At 48.6% G+C, this 18,831-nt stretch overlaps 1 protein-coding gene across 1 annotated transcript in view; it reads right to left on the reverse strand.

The window, feature by feature from the left end:
* Positions 1 to 18,532, reverse strand: part of AMOTL1 (angiomotin like 1) — a 58,094-nt gene extending 39,562 nt beyond the window's left edge. Inside the window, 4 exon segments of the mRNA XM_030455230.1 lie at positions 4,144 to 4,251; positions 4,253 to 5,030; positions 7,219 to 7,365; positions 18,454 to 18,532. Coding sequence (XP_030311090.1) covers positions 4,144 to 4,251; positions 4,253 to 5,030; positions 7,219 to 7,365; positions 18,454 to 18,496 — 1,076 coding nt within the window. The 5' untranslated portion in view covers positions 18,497 to 18,532.
* Between the last annotated feature and the right edge of the window lie 299 nt (positions 18,533 to 18,831).

Consider the following 18,831-nt stretch of genomic DNA (forward strand, 5'->3'; position numbering starts at 1 on the left):
TGGACTTGAGCAGGTCCAAGTTCATCCACCCAGGAATAAATACAGCAAGCTACAGGAAAAGGGTAGGAAATCCTATCTTAGGCTATGACTGTCCCTCACATGCTTGAGCAGATAACAACCTGGATGGGGAGCTCCCACAGTGCCAAGGTCTGAAACAGCAAGTGTTAATGAGCTACATAAACCAGGAACCCTGAGTCACATTGCAGAAGTGATATTATATCTGGTACTGCAACAGTGTCCAGGACAGCTTTCCACAGTGCAAAAAAGGGGGTTGACAACAGTGAAATAATACAGGGCTCCACCTGTTAAACAAGTGAAAGGACCCAAAGTAGAGGGCTCCTCACTGTATCTGACAATGCTATTGCAAAATCCCAACCAGTAACTAGAAAACACAGGCTAAAACTAAGAGGCAGATCTGTGCCAGAGATGGCAATTACCTAGTGGAACAAGTCTGTAAAGGCCATGATGGATTCTCCAGATGGAGAAAATTATGATCACCAGGACTGAATGTGCAAACTGGAACTAATTCATAGCGTTGTGCAAAAGACTAAACCTAGATTATTTCCAAGTCCTGACAAGCTGCAACTCTCTTAACATGCACCTAAGGAAAGTTAGCAAAGACACCATTCAGGAATAGCTGTACATCTAGGAAAGGAAATGTTTTCTAAAGATTATTACACTTGGCCAACTTAAAGCATTCACAAGTCATGAGTCAGGGCCCCAGGAATCATGCAACTGGCTTTAAAATACTGGTATTTTAAAACAGGAACAAATACCAGTTCCTTTTTAATCTGCCTCCTGGGTTTTTTCTCTGCTCTGCAATCATGATGTCCATAAAACAGATTCTAATTTATACAAATGCTCAGCTTACTGCAGCACCAGATGAAACTAGCTCTTCAGGAAAATAAAAAATATTTTGGGATTTACAGTAAAGTTGTGAGGTTTGACCACGGTGATTATAAAGGCAAAGTTCCCTTTAAAATCAGCCACATGCCACAAAAAAAAAAAAAAAAAAAAAAAAAAAAAAAAAAAAAAAAAAAAGCCACACCAAAAAATTAAGTTAAGGAGCAGCTGTAATTATCCCACCTCCTTCAACAGCATTTGTGGGTTTCCAGCCACATGTCCTTCATCACAGAAGGACGTTGGGGGAGTGGAGGATCAGTGACCCTACAGGTCTTTTCTATCCCTGGTATCTGTGGGTGCTGCTTCTTGGCTGATGCAGCTCTGTGCCTTTCTCTCCACTTTTCTGGAAGGCAGAAGCCTTTTACACAGTACTCAGGATCCCAGGATGGATGGGCTGGGAGACAGGGCCAAGACAGAGAGAAGGAGATGCTGTGAGATTCCCATCTGACCGTGGGTGGGCAAAGCTTTGTTTCTATTAGCCTCAGTTCAAGAAGGACAGGGAAGTGCTTGAAAGAGTCCAGCACAGAGCTACTAAGATGATTAAGGGAGTGGAACATCTCCCTTATGAGGAAAGGCTGAGGGAGCTGGGTCTCTTTAGTTTGGAGAAAAGGAGACTGAGGGGTGACCTCATCAATGTTTTCAAATATGTAAGGGGTGAGTGTCAGGGAGATGGAGTTAGGCTCTTCTCAGTAGTGACCAGTGATAGGACAAGGGGTAATGGGTGTAAATTGGAGCACAGGAGGTTCAAGTTGAATATTCGAAAAAAAATTTTTATTGTAAGGGTGACAGAGCCCTGGAACAGGCTGCCCAGGGAGGTTGTGGAGTCTCCTTCACTGGAGACATTCAAAACCCGTCTGGACACGTTCCTATGTGATGTACTCTAGGTGGCCCTGCTCTGGCAGGGGGGGTTGGACTAGATGATCTTTCGAGGTCCCTTCCAACCCCTAGGATTCTGTGATTCTGTGTGATTCTGTGATTCTTTCCCAGGCTCTCCTAAGTTGTTTTTTTTTACTTGAGCTGGAATTTCTCACCTTGATGGCTCTTCTAACTCTTCTAAACTCTCCTCTTCCATTAAGCTTATAAAATCAGGTAGTCCTCAATCTTGACCTCTCTTATCAAGGTCCTCCACCCCAGCTAGATGTCTGGCTATGAGCCTCCCCATCAACAATTAATATTTCAGTACACCCAAGTAAAGTAAGAGGCCAAAATCCCTGTATTGAAAAATATTATATATAAGACCCAGGAGGATGAGGACCAGAGGACCAGTGCTTGCCTACTCCTACAGAACCAAACATTCCCCCTGGCACTGTCACTGAGCAAAGCAATGGCACAAATCACGGTCTGCAAGCAAGGAACTGTCTTGCTAGTGCTAGTTACCTCCTCACATGCAGCCAGCAGGAACACATGTGCAGGAGACAGCCCCCAGAATCCAGGCACTGTGGGAAAGGAGCTAAGAAGGACCTGAAAATCCCTTTCTGCACACCAGGATGCAGAGCAGCCTCAGAGAAAGCAGAAGAGAAACCATACACCTTAGACAAAACCTCGCTGTGGTGAAGTACCCCTGTGCCAGCCTCCTAAGCTACCCCTGGAAATGCATGCTGGAGTAGCCAGCAGGGATGTATGCAATGAGAGGTATTAAGGTAGTAACTGTGGAGCGCAGGGAAGACACCATACAAGATTTTTCAGTAAGTCCACATTAGCTCTGCTCCACCATGCTGCCAGCCCTCTGCTGCACATCTCATTCCCCCAGTGCCCCTGCACCTGCCAGGAAGGATATTTCTCAAGCAAAGAAAAATTTGTGCACAGGATTAGCAGGCATCCCCTGTGCAGTATGATTCAGGGGTCAAATCATGCTGCCTTACCAGGAATGAGCAGTGGTGGTTTCTCTCCACAGCTGCTGGGGTGATCCAGCAATTCCTCTGGGTAAGGTTGGGGTCTGGCCCACCCTGACAATGTGGAAAGCTGCACTGAATTCAAAGGGTTTCTCAGCATTAACCTTGCTGATCAAGACACCTGGGAAAAGTTTTGGAAGTGTCCCCAAAGGGTTTCTTACTCGACACCAGTGCTGCTCCCAGCCAGGTGCAACAGTGCATGCAGTGCTTGGGTCTGCTCGCTTACACGGAGTCAGCAGAACAGACTCTGTGGGTATTGAATCAGCATTTTCCAAGAGTGACAAAAAAAAGCCCAAACCAGCTCCTTTTTTTTGTGGATCAATCTGTTTGGTGCTGGAGATGTTTGTCTGCACCACGAATGGCTGCAGCAGAGCATGGCCCCAGCCTGACCACACTGCCCTCCAGTTTGTATAGCTGTTTCTTAGCATAAACAGAGATTTTTGCTGAGCTCTTAAAAAATATCATCTTGCTCTGGAAAAAACTGCACAAACTCTGCACAGTGGTAGGCTGGGAATCAAAACACACGTGTAGCTGGGGGAAGGCCAGTGGCACTCAGCACAGGCTCTCTGCTTGTTACAACCAGCTTGCAATGTCCACCAAAGCCACACTCCCTGTCTTGACAGAAACCCTGTCACTTTTGCAAACACAGAAAGGCAGAGCATTCACCCATTGATTTTATGCCTTATGAATTTCAGAAGGGAAGAGCTGGCTCAGCTGCACCACCTCTTCTCTTTGCCTGTGTGCAAAATAGATGCATATAACTTAAGCTGACGACAACAAAACCTTTTGGGATTTTGGTGTCAGAAAAGACATCATGAGGCAGCTTGCAATATGAAACCAACTCACAATCACACAGACAGCACCAACCTTCCAAAGCCAGCAAAACACTGTCTGGACAGTTGGACAAACAGGGATGACACAGAGAAACACTTGCATTTATGTACAAGGAAGGAAAAGGGAGCCCTCAACACACGGGCTTGCTTCTGAAAGCAGCAAACCTGCCTGGATGTTGGGCAGGACCAGGGCTGCTCACAGGGATCAGCTCACAAGGAGTAAACACCGTGGATTATTTTTAATGCGCTTGGAATAAACTCGTGCTCTGGGGAGGCCCAGCATGAGGGGCCCAGTACTGTGAAAGCCCCACATGAGCTCTGTTGGGAAGATTTAAGTAGCAGCTAAGCAGTGTATATGCTTCATTTAGCCCTCTTGGAGCCACAGGTGCCTCCAGCAGCCATCCTGTGATGTCCCCACCATGTGCCGGAGGCTGAACCTCACAGGGGCAAGGTCTCTGTGAGTCCCGAGCCCTGTAGGCTCCTCCAGCAGATCCACCCCCCTCAACGGCCATTACCTGCTGACCCCATACTCCGGGGGTGGCTGGTAGCGGACGAGGGCCACCTCAGCTCTGGTGGGCTGGGGGGGGGACATAGGTAGCTTTGAGGACATCCTGTGCTGCTGGCTGCTCTCCGTAGAAGAGCCCGTGCTCCTGCGCCTTGCTGCCTGGGGCTGCTGCCTTGCCCTTGTAGGGGTACTCGGGTGGCGGCCCCCGCGGGTCCGTGGCCTTGCTGGGTGGCGGGGCCGCCTTGAAGCCCTTCCCACCCCCTGGGGCTGGGGGATGCTGTTTGGCCCCATTCCTCTCCAGCGAGAGCTGCATGATCCTCTCGCTCAGCGAGCGGACGTGGCCCTGCTTCAGCTCCTTCAGCGCCTCGTCCTTATGCGCCTGCCCGCTGTTGGCCCGGTTCACCGTCGGCCTCCCCTCCGTCCTGGACTTCTGTCCCGTTGAGCCATAAAAAGCCGGTGTGGTGGCGGTGGCCGTTGGCTGGCCCCGGAAAAACTGAGACTGGGCCTTGGCCTCCTCGTAGGTGGGGAGCTCCTCGGTGGCGTGCGGGGGCTGCAGGGCCCGGGGCTGCTTCTCCATTGCAGCACCGTCCCCCTGGTGCTCCTGCCCCTGTGGTTCCTGCCGCCCCGACGGCTGGACCATTGGCGGCTCCTCGGGCACAAGGTTTTCTGCGGAAGAGAGAGTGCTGGCAGTGCTGTTGGAGGGGCCGGCGCTGCCCGTCGCCTGGTGCTGTATGGCCAGCAGGTTCATGTTCTCGCTGGGGTTGCCATACCTCAGCCGCTCCTGGATCAGGCGCTGCAGGACGGTGCCGGCTGCCACCTCCTCCGCCCCTCGCATCTCCGCCTCTGGGACCCGGCGGCAGCTGCTGGGTGGGCGCAGGGTGCAGAGGGCCTCCTCAGCTGGGCAGGGAGAGAGAGAGGAGACCATTAGACCTGCTGACCAGGAGGATGGACTGCCCTCCCTCTTTCTCCTCCAACACCCTACGGCTGTGACCCCATGTTCCATCCCTTGGGACTGTGCTCTGCCAGGGACCCCCAGAGAGCAGAGGGGACATGGCCGCAAGCAGTTGAAGGAGGGAGGGCACTGTTCCCTGCTCACCCTCCTACCCCAGATCATCCCTAATTCTGTCTGCATTCACGCCTAAAAACATATTCCTGTCCTCTTCCTGTCCTCTCCATATTCTCTTGGTGTCCCAAACCCATGGGTCTAAACCCCTTCTCGAGCCAACAGACAAACAGGCAACGGCATGGGGAAATTTGGTCTTTTCTAAGAGACAAACGGGGTAAATCCCCCCTGGATGGCTTTGAGCAGTTTACAGAGGCAGCCAGCATGACAATACTATAAGAGATGCTGCATTTTTGATGGCCAAAGTTAGATGAGCCAACTGCCCTCCCAAATGTACTGCCTGTCATGATAAAAGAAAACACAGAATGTGTCACAGAAAAACTCTGAAATTCCACCGAGGAATGAAATTCCACAGAGGAATCTTCACTCTGTCACCGTCTCATAAAACTTCTCTTCTGGCCAATAACACTATTGCTAAGGCAGTCAATACTAAGTTCTGTAATTTTGCTGAGTGAGTACAAGGAAGGCATTATGGTCATAGATGTAATGCCTGCATTTTAAACAGAGCACAGACAGACCAGCTACACAACTCTAACACAGACTGCTGAAGTAGTTCAGAGGCAATGGCACCACTATCCATGCAGTGGGGTTTGCCCCAAGCTAAGTATCTAATGACATATAACCACAGCTGGGAGGTTGGGATCCCTTCATTCTGGAGGCCTCCTTCTGCACCCATCTTAGGATGGTGGTAAGACATCTGCCTGAGCAGTGTCTGAGCCCGGAGGGGTGCTCCTGAAAGACACCAGTATGGGTGAAAGTGAGAATAAACCTCCAGCTCTGGACAGAGTCCTTCCATTTCCCTAGGCAAGAAGGAGGTGCTGTTTTTGGTTGGTTTTTGAGGTCATTCTTGGCAACTTTCTCTCCTGATGTTTCCAATTCACAGAGGAGTTCCTCAGAAGGACCTACATTTAATTTTTGGCAGTTGAAAGTAGTCAAAAAGCAAACTTTATTTTGAGGTCTGGTATTTTGAGGTTTCATCAGTTACTGCACATGCTGTGGTATAATTTATATACAACCCAGAGGAAGAAAAGCCTTTGACTCTTGACTGCAAGAATAGATTATTCCCACTAACATTTTTGTGGCAAAGCCTTAGAGAAGTTTGTGAGGCTCGAACAAGAGAAGATTCCCAGGCTGTTTCACTTCACTCCTGCCATACAAAAACACTTCTGCTTCCCCTGAGATGCTATCTGCCTGCCAGCCTGCCTCATGGGGGCTGCAGTCTGGCCACAAGCTGTCAGAGGGTCTGTCAGCTCCCCAGGCCTGTGTTGGAGCCAACAAGATGCACAGACACACACATCTCCATCTACCTGTCTGCACAACAGCTGAGCACCCATCTACTTTATATGTCCCTGCAGTTACAGCACACTCTTACTGCTTTATTCATGTTACTGCAGTGCACAGAAGCCTCACCAAACAGCACATTTTTGCAGACGTGCAATAAAAGGCACCCTAACACACCAGAAAGCTCACAGATGATGTTGTTAAGACTACTCCTAAGCTAAGCCTGAGTAGATAAAGCCAACACCATATGGTCAAGGAAGCTCTTTATCATACATCAGAAGGATTTTCACCTCGGTGCAAGCCATCTGTTAGTATCTTCCTATCTGGGAGATGTACTTTAGTTGCCTATTATTAAGGTGTGAAAGGACTGACCACAGCAAGCTTTCCTCAGGGTGCCTGTCGCCCTGCTCCACTGATAAAAAGCTGTGGACCTTGGTCCAGCTAAGCAGTGAAGAGCAGCCATGACCTGATGGACAAGTGGAAATTCTGTGTCATCTGCAAGCACAGGTGACAAATGATGGTGGGCTATAACACTCAAGCCATAGGTAACTCCCCTTCGTTTCTATGGAGGATGAGAAGCTGGCTTTTAGCTCTGTGAATATTATTTGTAAATGGTCTAAACAGCTCAATTTATACTTTGAGAAAAACCTGGAAGTAAATGTGGTGTGACCAAGCACTTACCAGCTTTTTCTTTGGCACCGATCACTTCAGCTGTCAGAGGAGAAACTTCATGCCTGCCAGCAAACAGCTGGTGATCCTGGTAAAGAAATCCAGTGTCTTCCAGTACCTGGACTGGGCTAGTAGGCTTGTAACAAACAGATGTGGAGCCTGCAAAAAAGAAGCATGGGATGGTAGTAAATAAACCACGTGAGTGACAAAATATAAAGCCACAACTTATGACAGAAGTCCAAAAAGGTTTCTTGAGCATGGCTGGGTAGTTGAGGCCCTGCTGAGGCCACTGAACCAGCTGCCTCTGTTGTCCTCACCACCCAGATAGCACATTAGCTGTGAGGAACAAGAGGCAGCCACCAAGTCATCAGTGCTGTTTTGAGGTCCCCAGACCAGATACAGTGGCTTGCAAGAAATGACAGTGACACACTCCCAGGTCAAGGCATGGCCCTGGGACAGAAAGCCAACTGAGCCAGATTAAAACTGAAGGACTGTGAGTAAAAAGAATGAAAGAAGGGTAGGTGAAGACCCAGCTACATATTTAAAAGGGCTAAAGTCTGGGAAAGGGTTTACCACAAAATCCACCTATGAATAATAGTTCAGTAACAGAACATTACTGAAAAATAAAATATAGTCAATGCTATCAGGGGAGAGAGTTTATAAATCACTTTGTCCAGATGTTAATATGGTAAAGAGAGGATGTAGCTGGCAGCCATGGGAATCTGTCTGACAAATTAACTGCATGGGAGCCACACACCTGAAACTACAGCATCCCACAGACATTGATGGTTGGGCTACACCCCCAGCCCCTTTCACAATTAGTGAGCAGGAACAAGCTCTCCTGGCAAACAAAAATATTCATCCTAAATCTGCTCTCATGGATGGCTTTCTCCAGGGGTGATTGTTTTAACAAGCTCATACAAAATGCATCACAGCAGTGCTGAGACAGGAATGACATTGATTTGACCCCACATTTCAAGAAAGACACAGATGGACTGGAGAGGGTCCAAATGAGGGCCAGGGAGATGACTACAGGGCTCTAGAACCTGCCATATGAGGAAAGGCGGAAGAAGTTAGGTCTTTTTTCCCTGGAGAAGAAAGGCTCAGGGGATCCTTCATCACAGTGTTGGAGTACTTAAACGGTGGCTGAAAAGAGGACAAAGTCTCTCTCTTTACAAGAAGTTACATGGAGGACACAGAGGACAATGGGTACTGGTTGCACTGTGAGAAGTTTTATCTTGACATAAGAAATAAATTCTTTACAATAGGAACAATCATTCACCAGAACAACCTCCTCAGTGATACAGAGTCCCCATCACTGGAGATTTTTTAGAAGCAATTGGGCAGGGTGCTAGCTCATCATCTAGGCTCCCATTCCCACAAAAGATTGAACCAAGTAATCTTTTGAGGTCCCTTCCTAACATAATTTTCCACTTCTTTATACTGAGCACTACCTTATTTTTGTAAAGAGAAGGGCTCTTTGAGGCCCAAACCTTGGAGGTGAGCATCTCCTGGCCCCAAGCACTCTGGTGCAGCAGAATCCCTGTCCATTTACACCACCAGTTGCCACAGGTCTTAGTCTAAGGGAAGGGCCATCAACCTCCAGCACTGGCCACTGCCAAGGGACTTCCCTGAGCAGGAGGTGGTGCTCACAGTGGCACCAGTGACATCCATCTGTCCCATCACAGCATCCACCTATCCCAGTGGGGCAGGAAGCCCATTTGCACAGGGACCACAAGCAGCCTGCTTTAGCAGGAAAAAACACCAGCCATGGCTGATCCAGATTTATTAATCCTGACCACTTGGTTTGTGCTCAGCTGACTGCATGTATCACACAGGGGGGTTACTCTGCTCTCCTGGCACACAGGTCATCACTAAACCCATGGCCTTGTGTGGGTAGCAGATGGTTAATGAGGGGTACTATCCAGCTCATCTTCTCTGCAGGCATGAAGATGCAGATTGTATTTTCTTCTGTGCCCAGAGAAGAAATAGGCACTTCTGAAAAATGTTAATGAATTCATCACTTTACCATTCATATTATGCATGACTGTGTCTGGCAGTTATCTATATTTAGAGAGCAAGCGGGAAAGATCGCTCACTCGAGTTGATCTAAGTAGATCTTTGTGAAACTAAGCAGGGCAGACTGGTCTGGAATTTGTGCTGATGCTGACAGAAACCCAGCAAAAATCTCAAGAAGCTTTATTTCCAGTATTATTACCCCATTCAGGTACAGAATTACATTAAAGACACCCTTCAGTGCCCTTCTGTACCTGGTCCTGCCTTGGAATTGGGAATCCTGTATGGAACAAGGGAGTTTTGGGTCCAGGGATTTTTGCCAGTCAGAGACCTTTGCAGTTTGCTGTATCCATGTTGTTGTTTTATCATTGTAAAATGATATACTTATGTTTAATGAAGTCTAAAATGATGTAGCAATGCTTTTACCTTCATTCACAGTAGGTTTTAATAAAATGTCAGCTATAACTTGGGGCAAGAAGCCAGTTTATGTGTAAAATGTAACAATTGATGAAAGACCAGTGCTTGGCATGCAGCCACAATCCAGGTAAGGGTCAGTAATTTGAAAGCTTAGTGAAGCCACATGAACCATTTGGAGCAAAGCACAAGAGAAAGTTTCTTTCCCCTCTTTCTATCACTGCAGCCTCCCAAATCCCAGCTATTCTATCTGGAGGAGAAGGGTTTGCTACACAAAACTCTGCTAGGTTGTAAGGCACCTGCTCCTTCCCCAAACCTCACCACTTTTTTACAATGCTAACCATAAAAGTAATTTCCATCCCTAAAACTGAATTCTGGTGCCAGAGCAGTAGGGCCCACAGGCCATGGGTAAGCAGCCAGTTGAAGGCAGCTTAGGATGGAAACCATCATCCCTCCAAAGATGTGTCCCTGAGGAAGGGCTTCCTACCCACATCCAGCTCAAACATCTCAAGCCACAAACCATGGCTGCTGCCAAGAAAAGCTGACCCCACCACCTCCATAGGTGACCATGGGCAGGTACCAGCTGTGCTGTGTCCCCTCCCAAAGCCAAGTGAGCCCCCTCAACGTGTCAGGATACAGCCTGGTCCATTGACATCACCTCTTCAATTGTCACATATCTGGTGTCTCTTACAGCTGTCCCTGTAAGACATGATTACACTTCAGGTGGGGTTCAGTCCTTGCTGAATGAAGCAGCTACTTCAGGCCTTCATTTCTGCATCTCTACTGACTCTCCTCATCTATGTGACTGTCTGACACCAATTAACTTGGTTTATATTATTTTTTTAAATTAAGATAAACACACACTATACAGAAGCAGATGTATTATCCTGGAGGGTTACTACAGTGCAGCACAATACATTTGAAGATTCAGAACCATTTCAATTAATCACTTGCTAAGATTAACACCAGACAGTCAGCATGGACCCAGAGACAGGGGAGTAATGCTTAAATATTTCCAGTTTCTGATGTGGTTTCAGTCTGGTTTTGAAAAGGATCTGAAGCAAAACCTCAGAGGAAGCTCATTGCTGTGACATTACGGGAAAGCCACAATTTTACAGCAATAACAGCATCCCCAAGAAGCAAACTTCCCCCTAAAAAAATCCCAAAAAACATAGTTGGAGAAGATGATTTTCTTACAGCCAGACAGTACTACTACTCACTCCTTCAGTAAAACAAACAAACAAAATTGCCTGTTGTGCCAAGACAGTTTGCTGCTATTTAGAGACAACAGCTGGAGGCAACACCCGGGTGCTGAGTTTCCACATCACACCCCTGCCTGCCCAGGTACCACTGAGGGACAGCCTGTAGCCTGCAGCACGTATGGCTCCCCCTCTGCCACCCAAAAGCCACCTAGCCAAACACAAACACACAGTTGTTCTCCAAAACATCCTCTTCCAATTTGCACTCTACTGACCGAGCGGTTTGAAAGAGACAGAGACATTTCAAATACCCTCCAAGGCAATCACCTGAAACTGAAAAGCAAGTAAGGCAGCTTTACACTTTCCTATAAGCTCTGCCATAGTTTGTTAGGAAGGTCCAAAAATGATAGAACAAAAATGACATAGTTTCCAAGCCCACATCTGTCCTTCTGTCTCATAGCCAAGCCACAAATGAGTATAAATACCTTATTCCACATTTAAAATATTTTCCCTGCCCTGTCACTGCACAGAAGTCTCAGGTCAAGAAAAAAGAAATTATTTAAGGGAAACAACCAAAGGATGGTTGAAGTGCTCCAGGGTCCCAGGGGCTGCCCAAAAGGTGTGCCCCAAATTCCACAGGATGGACCCATCAGTTCTTCCAGTGGGTGCAGGGTCCCTCCACTGAGGCTGGATGTGCCCCAATGTGCATCCCAGCCCACAAACTTTAGTTTCTCTCTCAAGAACCAGCCTAATTTCAAGGGGAAGGATTCCTGTGCCCCAGCCACATAGCCGTGCCACTCTCCCAAGGCTGGGAGGAAGATTTGAGTCTCCTTTGACTCACAAAACCAACAACTCGTGTGTCCAACTTCTTGGTTTAGGTACACCACTTCCAACAGCAATGCAAAGGATGCTTGGGGTGCCTCCCACAGCTTTCCTGCAGTGATGCTGGGACTCCTCTGCAGCCCCAGCTCGGACAAACTGCAGGCACTCAGGCAGGCATGGGTGATGGTTTCCCATCAACAGCTCTCCTATTGATGTGCAAGCACCTTAGATCACTTCTGGGATGGCAAATTCATCCCTGTACCCCATAGATCCTTTTGGGAATCTCACATCTGCTGCCAGGGCTCCTGATTTCTGCAAGGACTGAACAAACATTGCCAGGATTATTTTCATGGGAGCAGAACAACATCCTGCAGGACAGAAATCCAACCCACATGACACACACCAGATGTGAGCCAGCAGCACCTCATTTCCCACATGAAAGCTGGGGATCTACCACATCTGAGATGGGAGAAGCCTCACCCCTGTGTCTGGCAGGATTCCCCAGAACAACTCTCCTCTCTGCAGCTCTCTGCTCTGGGGAAAGAAATCCTCATCCCATGATTAGCTCCAGGATCCACATTGTTCTTGTCCCTTGCTCAAGAAGAGCTCCCAGCATCTCCCTGCTCAGGTACTGTCATTTCAGTTCCCAGAAAGTGCCTCATCCAAGAATATTCATCAACAAGAGTAATGAGAAAAGGCGACGGAGGCAGCCAAATCCCATCTCTCCCAAGGGATCATGCTAACACACCCATATTTAACTGCCGACAAGGATGAACACTTTCTGTGAAACTTCTGCCTCATGTGCTTATTTTCATACGTGCAAAAAAAACCCCTCAGCAAAAAACAAAGCGGACAAGCAAAAAAGCTACGAGCAAACCAAAGCAAAGACACCTTGAAAGCATCTCCCAAACCTGGCAGGAGATCAGTTGGATACCAGAAAGAGCAGAGCCAAGTCTGTCTGCTTGGGAGATCCCCCACGGATGCCCACACCTCCCTGCCTTCCTGATGGAAATCAGGTGCTCGGGCATGTGGGGGCAAACAGTGCCCACCACAGCTCTTTCATCTCAATGGTTTCAGGTTTTATAACTTCAGAATATTGTGCTGGTTTTTTATGCTTCTCATGCTTACCCCCAGAGGAGAGGCAGGATGCAGGCACAGTATTTTCATCACAGCTCCAAGCACTGAGCAATTACCTGGGCATCAATCTGACAGCAGGCAGGGATGGATTTTCCTTAGCTGGCCACACTAAGGTTTGCACAAATATGTGCAATTTTAAGGTCTATACATATTATAAGCTATAAATTCATGTTTGCAGCTCTAGTATTGAGTCTACAATACACAGACACATGAAATTCATTCCAAAAATTGAATCAATAATTGAAATTTCTTTGATCAAAGCGCAAGTGGCATGATGAGGACTCATGTCAGCATTGCTGCTCCAACATAAAAGGGTAAGTATTATTCAGAGATAAAAGTAGGGGAAGAAACTCTCAGTAAAGGAATGAAATACAAAGGCTGACATGGAGCTCATGAATGAGACATCACTTCTATAGTTGTGCTGCTTCTCAGCACATCAGATTCTGCAGAAGTTTTCATTACACCATAAATTCTGATTTCAAAGCCATAAAAAATCTACAAGATAAAAATTAATTGTACAGTTTCTTAGGGAAGGATTTTTTTTTCCCCTGGGGGGAAACCCTACATCAACCAGCTACAACATACAGACAATACACACAAGGCAAGAGCTTAAGTTACTATTAACATTGCTGTACTTACTGCCTTTAAAAATGATCATATTACAGAAAAGCACTGGCATGAACCATGCCACTTGGATATTTAAGCTCTTCCATTAATTAACCAGAAGTGAAACAGGACCCAGGACTGTAGATCATTAAGTCTAGTTCCTTGTTACTTTGAGTAACCATATTATAAAATTCCCTTCTTGAGCTGAATAAGCAGCATCTAAAGAAGAGCATTTACTTTTTTTCACTCCATTTGTAAGAGATTTTGGAACCCTTATCCTCCGATCCACACAAATATTCCTCTTGGTTCCCGCTCACAGTCACTGACATCGCTCTTTATCCATCTTTTTTTTTTTGTCACTGGTGTCCTTTAGGTTAAATAGCTTTCTCCCTGAGTCATTCCCACAAACTTGCAGTGTACAAAGGAGCCTGGGATAAGGACAGTACAAAAATAGTACAAAGACTGTACAGTACTCTAACTGAAAATGGAGGCATTGAACCCTATCGTATGGAACTTCAGATTTTTAGAGCTTTTCCATTTTTTTTTAGCACAGGCAACAAACCAGAGGCTAAGGACACACAGTGCTTCATTTGATCTATGTGAAGAACTGCTTGTGATAACCCTACACCGAACAGAGCCTTTGTATTACTCTTACTGTAAGTGTCATATGTAAAGGAAAAAGAAATTAAGCCTTCTTCCCACTGGAATACATATTAAAATTACGAGTCTTCAGTTATCAAATCATTACATGCAATTTATATTCAGCCACTTTAAAACTCAGAAATTAATAAAGGTATTAGCACTGAAGTGCTAACAAGATAATTGCCTTTAGTTCCTGCTCCCAGAAGGCTGAGCTCAGATTTAGATCAGGAAAAATCAGAGTAAGAGCTGATGGTGTGGAGCCATTGTCTCAAAAATGGCCCAAAACTGATGCATGTCACAGGCAGGGTGACATGCCCCAAAGGACAGGACATGCCACTGGCAGGGACCATTGCCCACCCCAAGTAGCCATCTGAGGGGGGGGTCCCCACAAGAACTGCCTCCCCCTCTCTATAGGATGCAGGTGCTGAGACCAGGTCCCTGGAGGGAACCAGGGTGCCTACTGCCCTCCAAGCACTTCAGGAGCCCCACACGTCACCCCCCAACCTGGTAGGGACTTGACTGAAATACTTGCTCACTGTATACACATTTAGAAGGAAGGGCAGAGGAATAATATTTTTTTAAAGACTTCAGTTGCTTTAGGTCTTAAGTGGAGACTGAATTCCAGTAAAAGCATTTTAATTCATTAAAATATTCATGAAATTAACTTAAAATAAAATAAATTAACAAAATAATGTAATTATTTTCCAGTCTGAGCCTTAACCACTGGAGTTACTGTTGTCTAAAGCACAAATATATTGTGCTAACCAGTATGGTCAGATCTGATAATCCCAAGTATTGCTCAATTATTTAGTCCCAGGTTATAGCTCCTCAAGATGTGGCATCCCCCTAAGGATAGCCTGTTCTTTAAAGGGCTCTGTCTAGATGTAGGTCAGCTGCCATTGCCTGCCTTGTGCAGAAAGGACCTGCTACAACTTCATGGTAGAAATGCACATGGGGAAGGGCATGGCCATACACATAGCCCATGTGGAGGGACACACTAGAGTTGGGCAAGGCCACTGAGAACCAGACAACACTGCAGGACCTTCTGCTGCAAACAGGATACACAGCACAGCAAGGCACATTCTGCTCTTTCATGCATTTGTCCAAATCTGGAGTGATTTCACCAGCTTATACAGATTTACACCCACAGCAGTATCTCACCTACTTTAAAAGTCACTTACAGGACCAAAAAGGCACATATACTTCCTAAATACTACATTTCAATTGAAAAGTTGTCCTAAAAATTTATTTTTTTTAGAGAGAGGTGGTGTTATTCTTGTTGTTACTACCATTATTTTCAATTTATTTCCATCTACTTCTACTCCTGCCCTAAGCTAAAGGCAAACTGTTCCATTTAAAAATTGAGGACACAAATGGGAACCAGATTACATCTATCCCAAAGCTGCCAAAAAGCAATTGCTCTATGAAACCAAAAATCCTCCTGGGATTTTTCCCAAATCCACAAAATATTCCTGAGCACTAAAGTTTCCACTGGGACTGCTGCATTAACAGATAGTCTCTGTGCAAAAACCCGAGCATGCAGCCGTCCTCCTAATGATTTCCAGGACAGGGAGGCTGTGCAAGGCACGTACTTTCTACCTTAGCACCACATAACATTTGTACCAGACCCAGCCTTTAAAGAGACTTACACACTTACCAGTGTAAAAAAAAAAAAAATAAAAAAAAACCCCAAACTTTGGCAATCACCAGGCTTTCATTTCCCAAAGCTGCAGTGGTCAGCAGTAACATCTCCATGTCATCCTGAAGCCTCCATGTGCACTCCCAGAGTCCAGCTGAGCCTGACCCACCCCCTCCCCACATCCCTCCCAGAGCTGCTGAAGGGATCCCTACAAACCCCCTCCCCTGTGTCTGCACTGGAAAAAAGCAATGCCAACAGCTCGGTGCTGGAGCTCCCTCCATGCATCAGTCCCTCCATCCAGAACACTGATGTGTGGGTTTGGTCAGACTGCTGTGTGGGGCAGAACCCCAGGAACTGCCCCTTCACCCACCCATGACAGTGCAGGTGTGTGGAAATGAAAAATAGGAGAGCAACCACTGAACCTGCTGGCATGGGGGCTTCAGAGGGGCAGCCCAAGCTGCTCTCCTAAAACAGCCAAATGCTTTCTGAAAGAAAAGGGAAAGCAAAGCTCTGCTGTCAAACACTGGCAAAGAGCAAACGGGAGCGACAGACACCAGGTCAGAGGAGGAGGACAGACAGACAGGTGATGGAGGAACTCTCAGCAGACCACCTCCACAGCCTGGGGAAACTGGAGGGCCAAGCCCCAGCAACTCTGGGGCATATATCCCTCCCTATTTAACAACATAAATCCACCCCTCCAGCTTCATCCTCTCATACCACTGCTCCAGTCAGGATTGGAGATGAGGAAGGCTGGGCAGGATATGGTCCCTCCATGCAGGGACACAGCTTGCAATCAGTGCACCCCCAGAGAGAGTTTTATTCTGGGCTCTCACCCACCTGATATTCCCTGCCCTCACCACTTGGGCATTTCTCGATAAGGTATTTATAGGACCCTTTTAAGAGGTTTTCTGGACATTAGAAATAGCCACATAAATATAATATATTATATATTATACATATAGTTTTTATATACACACATATAAAAAGATAAATGTACACCGCATGGCTTATATGTATATGTAGGCATATGTATATACATACATATAAATACAGCAACATATAGCCACACATTTTATATATCACTACATATATGTAAAAATACATATAAAGCAAAAATATTTATATGAAAATATTTATATCCATGCCGACCTGTGAGCAGAAACAGCCCTGACAGCTAGCAGTGTGCCAAAAACTGTAGGGGGACTCCTCATCTTCATGGCCACCCCTTTCTCAAAAAGCTTTTTAGGTTTAATTTTACATAAAAGTGACAAAACCTCAGCTGAGTGGGTGCCAATAGGTCTGGCAGATGCCTCAGCAGGCAGACCCTGGAACCTGCAGCAGCTGCTCCCCGCTCCTGGGACATTCACACAGCACCAGGAAAGAGGAAAAAACCCCCTCTTTCCATCGCAAGAGGAAAAAGACCAAGCAGCGACCTTCCTGTATTTAAAATTGTGTATCACAAAGCCTGGCAAGAGGATTTAAATGTAATTCACGTGGGTTTTTTCTCCTCTTTGAATTTTTTTTTCCTTCATTTAAACGGGAGTTCATCTTTCTTCTCCCTGCAGGGATAGGAAGGTTAAATATAAAAGTTCTCTCTCACCATCCCCCTACAACAACGACGAGGGAAAAGGCTCTCCCGGCGCGGGAGGCCCTTCCCGATCACACCCTGCCTCCCGGCGCTGCCGCCCCACGCTCCGCGGCCACCATCGCCCCCTCGGCGGGGAAGAGCGGGCCGGGAGCCGCCGTCATCCCCGCGGCTGCTCCGGGGCGGGGAGGGGGAAGCCGGGAGGCAGGGCTGGGGCCGAGGGTGACAGCCTGGGCAGAGGGACCCACGGGGATGCCGCGATCGCCGCTGCGGAAACACCAAGCGGCCGCCCCGGGTCCCCCCACCGCGGCCCCGGCCGCTCGCTCCGCTCCTCCCCGGGACGGCGGGAGGCGGCTCCTCCTCACGCCTGACACGTTCCTCCTTCAAAATAAACCGCAAACATCCCGAATCGAGCGGCGGCTGCTCCGCCGCTCTCCCCGGGATCGCTCACCCGGCAGATTTTGCCTTTCCGGAGTGGAGAAAATTCTCAGAAGTACCCGGGGAGGGCTCAGAGTGCGGAGGAACATGGAGTATCCCGCGGCCGGTCCGGATGGGTCCGCTGCCCGGCCCTAACGGTGCGGCGCGGCGGGGGAAGGAGAAACTCGCCCCCGCTCCCACTCCGGGGCAGGGGGGAGGTCCACGCAGCCCGGGAGCAGTTGGATCTACTGGGTCCAGGAGCCTGCTGGGGCTGCCCAGCAGCCCGTGTCCTCCCGGGGGAACATCCCCGGGGCAGCAGAGGGGCACATCCCCGGGGGAGCGGCGGGGCATCACTCGGGGGGGCGGCGGGGCACATCCCCGAGAAAGCAGTGGTGCACATCTCGAGGGAGCAGCGGGACGAATCGAGGGGGAACGGCGGGACGGATCGCGGGGGACCGGCGGAGCACGTCCCCGAGGGAGCGGCGGGTCGGCTCCCGGCCCCCCACCGGTGCAGCGCCCGCTTCTCGCGCGGGTGGGTAGGAGCAGGGCGAGCCCGCAATACACACCGGTACCGGTACCCATGCACCTTCCGATACACCCCCCGGCCCACACGTGGACAAAGGCACAGGCACTCCCACGCACACGAGCGCGCACAAATACACACACGTGTGCACACGCGTGTACGCGCAGACACGCACTTGTGCGGTGACACGGAGACATGCAGACACACACGCACACACCACACCGACCCCCGATCCCGCCGCCGTTACCTCCACCTCCGCGCCCCGCCGCCCCGGGCACCACCTTGGCCATACGCGCCGCTCCCCGCCGCCCCCGGGAGCGCTCCGCCGGCAGGGGCGGGGGCAGGGGGCGGGACCGGTGTGCGAGGCGGGACCGGTGTGCGGGGCAGGGACAGGGGCGGAGCCTGGGGCTGGGGGCGGGCGAGGGATGTGGGCAGCGGAGGGGTCAGGCGGGCGCGGCTCCTCCCGATGGGGGGGGCGGCTGCTGAGCACCCACTGGGCTGCAGCAGTGCTGGTCTGGTGGGAGGTGTCCTGCGTCCGGACTGGGGCTGGAAGTATGTGGTATGTAAGGTCATTTCCAACGCCAACCGATCTGTGATTCTGTGGTCCGGGGATGACTTTGCCGCA

Source organism: Calypte anna, chromosome 1, assembly GCF_003957555.1.
Source record: "Calypte anna isolate BGI_N300 chromosome 1, bCalAnn1_v1.p, whole genome shotgun sequence".
Lineage (NCBI taxonomy): Eukaryota > Metazoa > Chordata > Aves > Apodiformes > Trochilidae > Calypte > Calypte anna.